The 12581-nt window shown below is 36.5% G+C and overlaps 1 protein-coding gene across 1 annotated transcript in view; it reads left to right on the top strand.

Annotated features, from left to right (window-relative positions):
• Window positions 1-12581, top strand: part of VAV3 (vav guanine nucleotide exchange factor 3) — a 147436-nt gene that overhangs the window by 27516 nt on the left and 107339 nt on the right. Inside the window, exon 2 of the mRNA XM_083867189.1 lies at window positions 751-867. Coding sequence (XP_083723315.1) covers window positions 751-867 — 117 coding nt within the window. The remainder of the gene's footprint in view (window positions 1-750; window positions 868-12581) is intronic.

The raw sequence follows: 12581 nt of genomic DNA, 5'->3' as shown, positions 1-12581 counted from the left end.
TGCCCTTTTTATCTATCCCTCTGAAGTTATAAATGCTCTTGACAGTTACTGCCTTTTGGCAAACAAAACAATCCACAAGAAAATGCATTAAAAGCCTTTTAAGGAGATCATTGTGGCAGAAGCTTTATTCTTTTTCAGACTCAGATGATTATCAATGCATGTGGATAACTTAAAGGGAAATAGCCTTTGAATCAGTACAGAAATCAAGGTGGTCTGAGGATCTTAAATCTCTGATAGGTAAATTTAAATGACTTCACTCCACACTTCAGCTTGTCCTGTACACCAGACGGAGAATATATATTCATAAAGTCTTTAGTGTGTGAAAACAGTGAACATGTATTCCTTAAACATTCAAACTAGAATTTAACAGATGAAATGTTTGATTTATACATGAATAATAACTTTCACATATTAATATCATTTTTTTAAGGTAACTTATTTGTTTTGTTCTGTGCTGTCTGTAAGGAGCTGAATAGTAAGTGTGTCTTTAGACTATTATGTATGTAGTAGTGTATTCTCACATCTGTTTTTATGTAAAAAGAGAGAAAACAGTTCCTGTTCAGTGTCTACTCAAAATTCGGGTAATGCTTTTGAGTCTGGAGAGAATGTTTATGGCTGAATTAGGACTAGTGGCGGATCATAGTGGAAGAGCTGACTTACAAATCACTGTATTGGTGTGTGACCAAAGTGAGCGCATATATTGCCAATTTACACATTTGACACTTAGCATTACTGTTTTCTTTCCCCTAGTTTCTCTGCTTGAAGAATATAAGGACTTTTCTTTCGGCATGTTGTGAAATATTTGGGATGAAGAAGAGTGAACTTTTTGAAGCCTTTGATTTGTTCGACGTGAGAGATTTTGGAAAGGTAAGGATGCTCTTGATATATCCCAAGTAACTACTGTGTTCTGCTGCTTGCACATAGAAGACTTTTCTGTGATACAGATGTTGTAACTAATGGATGAGCATTCTTTATGAAAAACATAGTGGGGCAGAATTAAGAAAGCAGAAAACATAGGTCTGTATTGGAGGGGCAGAGAAAAATACTTGGCAGGAAAGTTCCAAGTGTGTGAAAAGTCAAGATAAATGGTTTGAAAGATGCTGAGTTAAAGGGAAATGAAATGGAAGAAGATGACAAACTGTGGGCGAGTGCTGTCTGCTGAAATCACTTTGGCATAAGTTGTGTGGATTTGGAAACCCCGGACCTGTACATTGTGGGCCCATATGGCACAAAACACGGTTCTTTACTCTCAGGTGCTTGAAATTCACCCAGATCATTTGCCCTTGTAAAATTATTTTTTGACAATTAGTTGTTTTTTTTTTTCCTAACCTGCTGTAAAGCTCAGATACAGCTATGGTAGGTTAATGTGACTATTCTAATTTACACAGTATGTTTACAGTATATTCTGTAAGTCTGGCTACTTATTCTACACATAAAGCTTTTTCCAGTCTGTTGTTCAGCCTCCTACATATCTGTTTGATCTGTCATTGCCAACATGTGTTTAGTTCAACTTCAGTTTCTGCTTTTGAGTCATAGTATCATTACCCTAATTTCACAGGAAAATGTCTAAAAATTACCTGAAGGAGCACTAAAAATAGTTATTTATTAAAATTTAGTATATCTTAAGCATTACTGTTTTTTTAAAGAGATCATAATTTTGCTATCTGATTTTTATGCACTGTACTTTTTATAAATAGAGGTAAAGATGATGTAAGAGTGCAGGAATGAATCAGGGCTGCAATATGATTGTTTGAAATGGCTCAGTGGTTATCATTAATCAAAATATCTAATTGTATTTCTCAATCTTTTGTCTGGTTTTAAGTCCATTGAGCATTAAATTAGATAACCTGGTAATTCCATTTGTTCTTCAGTTTTGCTGAACATCTTATCTTCTTATATTTAAGACAAAGCTTTTTTAGTTAAAATATAGTCCTTTTGGACAAATTTGGCTCATTAAAAATGAGATTTGTTTCTGTTTTGATTGTGCAAGTATCAGAGGAATTTCAAATTGTTAGGTTTTATTATTTTTTGTGTACTAGCAATGTCCTATTTAAGGTATTTAAGTCAGATATCTCAATGCTTGATTCAAATATTTGGATTTTTCATACTGTATGTTGTAATTACTTGCTGAAAGTTTCTCGTTTTGTGCCATGTAACGATATCTTGTTTTTAATGCAGTCTAGTTTTAAAGCAAGATTTTACTGTGCAAATTATTCTTGCTGCATCATGGAATACCCAGCAAAAACACTCTCTGAATTAATGGTGAATTTAACCCAAAAATGTTTCTGGTACCCTTGATATGTAATTTTAACACAATTTATTTTGGAATATGATTTTATGTAAGTAGATGGTAATAGATATAAGTAGCTGGTTAAAAACCCCTCTATATTCCATCTATGATACTTAGTATTGAATCTTTCTTCCAAAAGTCAATTTGAATGTAGAGACATGGATTTTTTTTTTTTTTTTCCTATTTGCAGATGCCATGTAGCACAAATAGGCTAATTATCCCTGGCACTGGTTTTCCAGTTTTAGTGCATCTGAGCAATGACTTCTCTAGTCCAGGTCACCTTTCTTGGAAAGCCATGAGGTGAAAATGCAGTGACAAATTTGAGAGGTGCTGCTGTCTGGGATTTTCTCATGAGATGAGCTCTGTGTGGGGGAGCAGCTGCTTGTGCAGAGGTGGAGATGCTGAGCTGGACAGGGCTGTGCAGCCCTTGCAATGGTTGTGTTGGGCAGCTTTTAGGTTCCTGATGGCTCGGCTGAATTGACCAAGGCTGTGCAGCCCTGGCAATGGTTGTGTTGGGCAGCTTTTGTGTTCCTGATGGCTCTGCTGCTCAGCTGTTCTCATTGGGTGCTTGTGTGGAAACTTGCCACACACAAGTGGAGCTTGGCATAAGCAGTGTTGAGAAGGGCTGGGCTCAATGTTCTGTAGCCTGGGCAAAGGAGCACATTGTGAGCTTCTGAAAGGGGCTGTGAACTTCAGGTCATCTATGGAAGTGAAAGGAAAAATGGCAACTGTATTCCAATTAGTAAAATTACAAGTAAAGAAAAGTTATTTGGTGTGCCTTTAAGTATATTGTTTGTACAGTTAGCAGAAAATACCTCGAAGTGGCGTGAGATTTCAGTTGCATATCTGATAATGTACTTCTTAGGAAATTCTGATTGTTATTAACAGTGGTGAGAATAGGAAAGTGTCTTTTTTCAAGTTCTTCTTTGCTTTTCAACTTTCCCCTTCATTATATTTTCCTCTGAACAACAACTGCAATACAGCTGTATATCTCTAGCTTCCTTGAACAGAAGTTGTATGTATATAAAAGGCCAAAAAAAAGTGCTGCAGTTTTTTCCTGCTACTGCAACCAAGTCATCCTGCCATTTCAAAAAGAATTCTTTGACCTGCTCTCTGTAAATGTGTACAAAATGTGAATGATTTTAAAATGATTACAGGTGCGAACAAAAAAGGGAATATAATTTAAAAAAGTATTCCAAACTGTTGCTCAAACAGGTGATGTGATGAGTGTGTGTATTACCTACAGCCTTTTATGCATTTGAATGTACTGGAAGATGTCTTCAGATATCAGAAGCCAGCAAGTACTAATTATTGGTGACATATAAATAAACTTTTGCTGAGGTGGCTCTGTAAACCTTATCTGTTACTTTTAACTCTTCCAGCTTGATTTATAAAGCAATTAGTATTGAATTTGTCATCTTAAGATGGAATGTTTTGTTTAGTATGACAGACTTCAGTGACTATTTAAACGTGCTAGTGTAGGGAGCAAGGGAAATGTATCAGCTGTAAGTGAACAGTATGCCTTCGAGGAACTAAGGTTGAAGGGAAAAAATAAGGTGAGAAACCTGGTGAGGGCAGTTGTATTTTTTGAAATATTCTGATATTTTTCAACTCTTTAAAGAAAATGGCAGACAAACCCAGAGTATTGTAGAAGTAGCAGCTGTATTCTGCCAATATAGACATAAGATTTTTAACAGCCTTGTGAAATACTGGTTACAAAATGTTTGTTGTAATGGTGAAACTTGCACTTAATAGTTAGAGTTAAACGAGCTGTTTCCAGGTGCTTTGACATAACATATGAAAATTTGACTTGAACTCTGTGCTCCACTTTGCATAGACTTTGATCTCTCACTGATTAGAGAAAAAGAAGGGTGTATGTGGAGCAGATGGGAATCAGAGGTGAAGCTGAAGTCGCAATACGTAAATAGCTAAAGAATAGGATAAGAAATGGAAGCAGATAACCTCGTGTGTGTTTAATGTGTACATTCTGTATGAATATTAGCATTAGCTGTTACAAGATGAAGTTTTTGTTTTAAATATAACAGCAGTTTCTTATTTTTAGGCTGACTGTGCTTGAAAAAAGAGGGCCTACTTTACACAGGAATAGGAAGGTTCTTTAAATCGTGCCTTTTAAAACTATTAATAGCTTTGATTTTCTTGCAGTTCTATGGTATTCACCCATTCCCACTCATTCACCTTTCTATCAGTAAATTTCATTGTTGCTGCATTAAGTTCCTGACAGAGCATGAAGTGCTCTCCCACACACTGGAGGTGCCAGACAGTGTTTTCATTATGAATTCCATGCTGGAGAGTCATTTTTCACTACCGCAGGGTTCTTCCTTTCTACCTGTGTGCCAGAATAAGCAGATGCTGTTGGTAGCTTGGAGCCCTGCACACTCCTCCAACAGCAGCCTTTGTTGCTTCCTGCACCACAACAAATTGTTGCTATGCCTATTCTCTGAAGGAACTTTGTAACTAATGGGTTGCAGAAATGGGAATATGAGGATTAGTTCTGGTGTCTGTTGATGTCAACAGATCCTCCCTGCCTCAGAGAGCTGTGTTTGGGCTCTCGTGGGGAGGAAATGGTGTCCAAAAAGTGTCAGAAAAACACCTTTTGTGTGCTCTGCTTTTAAATTTCCAAAAGAATGTGTAGCTGAGCATGGAGTATTTTTATGATATAACTGATCTAATATGAACATAGCGATCCCCCTTGCAGGGATCCTGCATTAGATGTCTAGAAATAATGTACAATATTCAATTGTGATTTTAAAAAGACAAACAAGGAGATCAAATATCAAGTGCCACCAATGAAATAAATACCTAATTGTTTAAAAGCATATAACAATGTCTAGTGTAGCTCACTCTGGTGACACTTAAAAGGCTGGTTTATGTAAAAGCAAGCAACTGCTGTGAAAATACTGAGTTGCAGTCAAGTCACGTAGTTGGTGATCATTTTAGTCACTCCCTCGCTGCAAAGGAAATCTGGGCAATGATGCAGGAGGAAGTCATGCTGAAGTTGAGAATCCTGGTGTGTTAGTATTCCCTCAGGTTTAATGGATTCCAGGAAGATTGGACAGATGTTTGTGAGATACACACACCAAAATCAACACAACGAAAAGCAACTGTTATTATAAAAAATTATATACCCTTCCAGGAAAAATATCTAAAAAATCTTCAGTAAAACTGAAACGGTTGAGATTATCTGCAGTTGTTTCATATTTTGTTTGCTGAATTTAATCAGTGTGACAACAGAGCAAAATATGATCACTTTTCCCTCATAAAGTTACATTAAAACTTCAGAACATGGGGGAACATGCCAAAACATTATACTACATTTCTGTGAAGATATTAAAATGAAGAAAGAGATTGAACTGATAAAAACAAGCCTATCATTAAAAGCAGAGCTCTGTATCTTCATTGTCTGAGCTCTTTTAGTTGTAAAATAAAACTTAAAAATGCTTAATGGTTTGCTCAGGGAACTAAAAATTGCTTTCAGGAGTAGCATTTCAGTGAGATGGACTGGTTTGGGATGAATGACGCTTGAAATTCTCCAAGACGTACCTCTGCATGTGGAGGAATGAGGAAACAGAAGAAATGGACAGGTTTCAGCTTTCTTCTCCATGGAGATGCTTTGGACAAAATGAGCAAGAAAATACCAGCCTGCTGCAAAACTGCAAAAAATCACTTGCAACCCAAAGAACACGAATCATAGTTTTGAGCAAAGTGTTGAGGTGGATGAAGAAGTGAGGTGAGTGGTGGTATAGATCATGAACCTCCTTTTTGAAACATGTCTGAAAACTTGCAGAAGTGGTTTGCCATGGCGTGACCAGGGAAACCATCAGCAATACTAGATAAATTTAGTGTCCTTAACTGTAACACTTTGTTGCAGTGGTGATTGCCAAGTAGGCTACAAATTTCTAGTCATATCACTTCAATAAAGCTAAAAGCATAAGTAGGGGCTTATAGCTTCTACATGGGCATATGTATTTAGGACTGAATATTTCAGAATTACAGTCTAGCATGTTTACGTTCTAGAATACTAGTGGACTATCACCTCACTGGTCTTTCAAAATGGATTTTTATTGATTTCTTTCAGGTCTCTCATAACTTTTCAAGTTGTGATGTTTGCTTCCCACTGATGAAAAGGGTAACAATAATGTTTGGGTTTGACCACATAATGAAATGTTGAACGCATCACAAATATCTGATCATTAATGAAAAATTCTCATCCAAGGGAGTGCATGGAATATTTCTGTTCCTCTGTAATGTAGTTCTGTTCAGTTTTTCAGCAAGTGTTATCAGTTAGAAAGCCAAGGTTAACAAGAAACTGTTAATATGAGAAAATGAAGCTGAGTGTCTGTGCTCATTTTTTTGTTCTTAAGATGATCTTGTTGGAATGTTATCTGTGTCACTGACCTATCCTGGGGACACTGAATTCGTAACACTGAATTCTGGTAGTGTACATTTCCTTTTGAGGTGAAAGAAGTTTTGGAGGAAGAGGAGAGTTGAGTAATAAATAGCTTTAACAGGTTCTAAGACTTTTATCTCCTCACACATTTGTTTATACAAATGTTTTTAAACCTGATTAATTCCTTGGAGTGCTTATAATAAAAGCATTTCAGTAACCAGAAAGCGATGGAGAAACTGACATTTAAACGCAGACTTCCTGAATTTAAAATTACTGGTCTAAATAACAATAGTATAAACTACAGATAAAACCAGAAGGTAATAAATGAATGATTTGCAGATGGAGCTCATCTCAATTTTGAAGAGGTTTGTGTGTGTATTTTTCTTTTTTTCGGTGACAGTGAAATGGTTCACTGCCAGAGAAGGGTAGGAAACTTTCTTTTGGGTCTTGAAATAAAGAGGTCATGTTCAAGATACAGTAGGATGCTTATTCAAAAGTAATAGTAAATCGGGCACCTCATTTAAAATGGGAAATCATTTTGTGCAGGACCTGAATAAAAGGTATTCAGATTCTTATTGGTTTATCCTTGAAGGGCTTTGATTACATCAAGCTTAGCTTAATTACTATGGTTCTAGTAAACTGTTTCTTTCCTAATAATCACTGTGGTTCCTCTGTGCCTGGCCTTCTGTCTGAGCAAGAGGCTGACCAAAGCAGCACTATGAGTTACCTAGAATACAGCTTTGCACTCTTACCTGCTTTTCTTGTTTCCTGCAGTTCACTTTGAATCTTAGCTGACTGTATCTTGATAAAAATGAAAGATAAGGAGGCAAAGAAGCGCAAACAAGTGAAAATGGTGTTGAGAATCGAACAACTTGAAATATTTATCGTATTGCTTGCCAAATGTCTTTTGCTGTATGTGTTAATGATGACAACAGGTGTTCATTTGACTTGATATGTTATATCATGCATAGTTATAAAAGAATAAATTTTATTTTTTTCATTGCTCCATTCTAGTAGGAAAAAGTTGGAGAATTACTGAATATAATTGTTAAGTTTGGTTTTTGCCTCCTTTTTTTGTGTTGTTGTAATGATGTGAAGTACTGAAAGATGCCTCCTAACCCTCCTCTCTCCCCTCTGCCTTTCTTTCCCCCCATCTCTTTTTATATAATGAGTTTAACATGTGATTAAACCTCCATCAGAGTGATTGGGCTGCCCTTGAACTCTACCCCAGAGGCACAAATTGGTCACTAGGGTGATGTGGTTTAAACCATCACCTGAGCGGTGTTGTGATTTCCTCTGAGGAGTTAGGATGTGGAGCATTCTCCAGGAGGAGCTGCTACTGGCATCCTGGGCCACACCTGGGAGGTATTCCTATGCTGGGGGAAAGCCAGGCAGGCCATGATTTCTCTTCTCATTCTGCAGAGATCCCCCTTGTCCTCCAGGCATGAGGGTGACTGCCTTCAGCTCTGTATGGTTGGGACGTTTATGGAAAGCAGGAGGCTACTTCAGTGAAAAGTCCAGTAGTTGCTGCTTGTTTCTTTTTAAGTATCAAAAGCTCAGGGTTTGTTTAACCTGAAGCATAGAGATTGCTTGTAAATTCACTCGCTGCTTTTTCTGTCCAACTTGTGTAGAAAGTGAAAGCTGCAGTGAATGGTTTGCAGCAGGAAACGCCGTTTGAGTATTTCATAAAAAGGAAATAGGTATGAATTAATGAGAAATATTTGCAAACTGTGTTAGAGGTGGTGACAAGGCTAGAGAAGTGTTTGCTACTCAAGAATTATGTCATTGTATTCTCTGGTTCTTAATTCTGACACAGTAGTTGTATTACAAATGAATGTCAGCTCCACATGCCTTTGAAAAGCATGGATAATTGAATAGATGGGTAATGGAAAAATATGTCAGAATATGTATTGCACTGTATTTTTCTATAAATCTGAAAAGCTTACATTGTATTTGATTAGATCACAAACACTACCTTGCTAGGAAAATTAATGCATCTTTCTGTGTATACACTGAAACATTTGGGGATGTGGCTTTTTCTTCTTGTTAAAATATGTTATAGCAGAAATGTGTGATCGTAGGTTTTGGGCCTTAAATGTTGTTGATGAAACTTTGATGCATGAAATGAGATTTATTTGGAAAAGTTCTATTAAACAGGTTGTTTGCATTTTCATGGCTTTCTTCATGAGATTTCAAAGGTGAAACAATGGCAGTTGAACACTGAGGATTTAATTCCTAAACCAACCATTCAACAACTAAATCATTCAGTGTAAAATTTTATGATGAATCTATTAGCTGATAAACTTGGCAATGTGTTTAGAAACAGTTGTAAATAATGACAGTTGCTAAGTAGAAAGTAATATTACAGAAGAAATGAAAGTACTGGCAAATAAAATATTTGCAAAATATTAGCAAAAGTAAAATTAAACTGCACACTTTAGCTACTGCTAGCCTCTACAAGTAAATAAGACCTTAGGTTTCACCCAGTTGGAGTTTAAAAAATGTGATATGCCAGCATGGGTCTCTGGAGCAGCCTGTGGAGAGCCTTAGGTAATAGTTATACTGTGTAATGCAGGACGATGCTGAAAGGGCTGACAAAAGAATATTGTTTGAATTTTTGGAATGTACTATTCTGAGCATATTTTCATACACCTTATTTTCATACACATATTTTAACCTTAATATGATAAAATTGCCAAATTAGAGCTGTATATAAGTTTGAGTAGGCTGCATTTAGGTCTTAAACCGGATCCCATTTTGTTCTGGGAACACGTAAAGAACACTTGACAGAATTACTTTGAAAAAGCCAACTGAGGGCTAGTTCACGTAAGTAAAATTTAGTCCCCGAGTCAATTTTAAGTTGGTGGAAGTTTTAAAGTGTTTCTAAAGTAGAACTAATTGGAGCAAAACTCCATCAGTGACATTGTGAAAGTACATGATGTATGTTTCTTGCAGTGGCTAATTGCTATGAGCTGCATAATTCAGTGTACTATGTAGTCCATTTTTTAACCAAAATATGTAGATTACTTGAGGGAGGGTTTACTGCCTGTGCCCTTGAAGGAGAGTAGAGTAGAAAATTGAATGTAGGTCACTGGTGGGTTGGGGAGTTTTACACTAATTCCCATTCAACCTTCACTGTTGTCCAAAACTCACAGCTCAGTTTAAAGAGATGCTGTTGATTGCATAGTGACTCAGTGGGGTGTAATGTAGGTTTTTCCTCCCCCAGTGCTAGGCAAAAATAGAATAATCTTCCTGAGTGGTATGAGACATAGCCCCAGCTGTGTGCCTTCTGACTGCTGTACCTGAATATACCTTGGGAGTTGTGTCTGGGCTCGAGGACATAACCAGGAGGTGACAGAAGCCTTGGAGAATAAAACATGGCATGAGGAAGGGACACAATGCGAAGCTTGTGGCAGCCCTGTTCAAACAGTTGACTTGTCTAAATATTATCACTATCAAAGTCCTGATAAAAGGTTGTAGTTGCCATGCAGTGGGATGATCCCATAAAATGTATTCATGCCTTCAAAAGCAGTGGAATAAGGAGTAAGACCTAATTTCTTAATATCTATTTCACCTTCAATTTTTCTTTCAAATGCTTTCCTCACTTAGATAATAAATAATAAATTAATAGTTGTTTGAAACAAGTGGCTAGCCAAGAATAGCTGTGCACATTTTTAAGATTATTTACTTGGCTGTTGCAGCTTCTTATGATTTTATCATATCTTTTGTTCACACCAGCTTGTTTGAAAAGTACTATATATATGTACATATACATACTATATATACACACATATACACACACATAAGCGTTTGTTGAGATTTAAGCACTTGTGTATATGGCAGCTTCGCTGAGAACTTATTTGCTCTACTAAATATTGTTGAGTGATGTAGTTCTGGGTTTATTCTGAGACTGAGTTTTAATGTTTTGATTTGGGGAAGACCTCCCTTAGAGTTTTTCAGCTAACTAAAAGGAAAGTTGAGACCAACTGAGTACCTTAAATAGTGGTTGGACACAGTCTGTGATCTGTGAGAAACAATCTGGGTGTTGGTAAACAAGCTTCATTAGGAATCTTGAAGTTCAATTAACTCTGTGAAGTTAATGAAAGTTTTTAAACCACCTGATTAAAAATGTCATCATACCATTTTTAAAATGGTGAGGTCCACATTTTTGTATATGCTAACTTGGAGGCTGGATATAAGATGGTTTTTCTCAGTTGCATTTTTTGTGGCAAAAAAGTGTTTGTTAAAAGCATGATCACACCATATTAGAAAACAAACAGGTTTTTCTTGGCCAAATTAGTACAAATTTGCTTTAAATTAGAATAAATCTTTTAATTTATATTAATATTATGAACACATTTTATCATGTTGTTTTGTCATGGAAAAAGTGGATGCTAGACCAGACATCTGATATAAAATTCTCAATACTGTCTCTCTTTTTATGGATATTTCCTTATAAAATTAAATAAATTGGAATATGAATTAACCTTTTTCAGACCATAGGAAAGAGAGTAATTTTCCTATATCTAGCAAGCATCTTGCCAAAACTTAGTGAAGGAACTTGAGCATAACATGTACTTTGATTTTTGAACTTTTATAAAGTAAATCACATTTACATTTTTGGGGTTTTATTTGATGAAGATTTGCCACCCACAAGTGGGTGGCATGAATTTGGAATCTGTAGGAGTCACAACAAAACTGATTTTAAATCTTGCCTTTGTGTGTATTATTAATTAGATTAACCATGCTGATGCTGGATACAGAGTTAAATGGGAGTGCATGAGAATATTTCTATTCAAATTGTGGGGCTTTTTGGTAATTCCTTACATCTGTTTCTCTTGTGGAAGTGACTAATCCAACCCTGTCTCCAACAGTCTGCTAAATACTAGAAAAAGGTGCCACTTTGAGACTTCAGGTTAACAAAGCCCTAACCACAGCAAGTAGCAGAGGGCTGTGGGCAGCAGAGCTGCTGGTTTCCTTCTTCCCTGTTTGCCTCTTGGTGCTGCCCTGTGCTCACCCTTGCCTGACACCCAAAAGAGTGCAATCTGTCTGATCATTCCTACTTAAGCTTTCATCACTTCATATTTAAACTGATTTTCTGTGGTTAGTTGCTATTTACTCTTCATCACTGCCTTGTCTCCTTTGCTGCCTGCATTCTTTGCCCTTCTCAGCACTCTGCCCTGCAGTCTGGTGTGTGTCCCCATCCTGCAGTGCTTCTTGGGCCTCTTCCATTTATGCATTTCAGGTTTGTTTCTGGAGTTTTGTTTTGTCTCCTGGTTTTGCTAGAAGACTGGTCTTATTATTCCTGTGCTTGTTGAAATGCATCTTCAGATGTTTCTGCATAGTAGACAGGTACCTCCTACTCATCAGAAGAGAACTATAGCTCTGTTGAAATTTCTACAATTCTCTAGAACCTTAATATGAGAGTCTCTTCCTTAATTTTTCTCCTCTAAAGAAGAGATATTCAATTTGGTTTAACTGGCTTCCTCTTGCATTTTATTCAGAACATATTTTGTATGTTCTCAGAGTATGTTTTCTATGTTCTCACTGTACAGTGAGAACAGTCTTTTACGGTGTCTTGCACCACCAAAACTCAGAAAAGGAAGAAAGATTTCTTAGCTGATATTCTGATGAAGTTTTATTTTCTTTGTCTAAGTGGAAAAAAAACCCCCCACCACTCCAAAGATGAAGTTGTGAGGAGGAACTTAGAATTTTCACATAAATTATTCAATAAAACTATTTTAGGATTTACAAGATATAATGTACTGTCATTTGTTTGGAAACTGTCAAAACAAGGTTTTAACTAAGCTATGTATTTTGTTTAGAGCCATATTTTCTTGAAGAAAGTTGACATTAGGCAGTAGTCAGTTTGTAATGCAGTAT

The sequence above is a fragment of the Zosterops lateralis genome (assembly GCF_965231275.1).
Source record: "Zosterops lateralis genome assembly, chromosome: 9".
Taxonomy (NCBI): domain Eukaryota; kingdom Metazoa; phylum Chordata; class Aves; order Passeriformes; family Zosteropidae; genus Zosterops; species Zosterops lateralis.
Note: the sequence above shows the minus strand (reverse complement) of the source record. Positions and strands in the feature narration are given on the sequence as shown.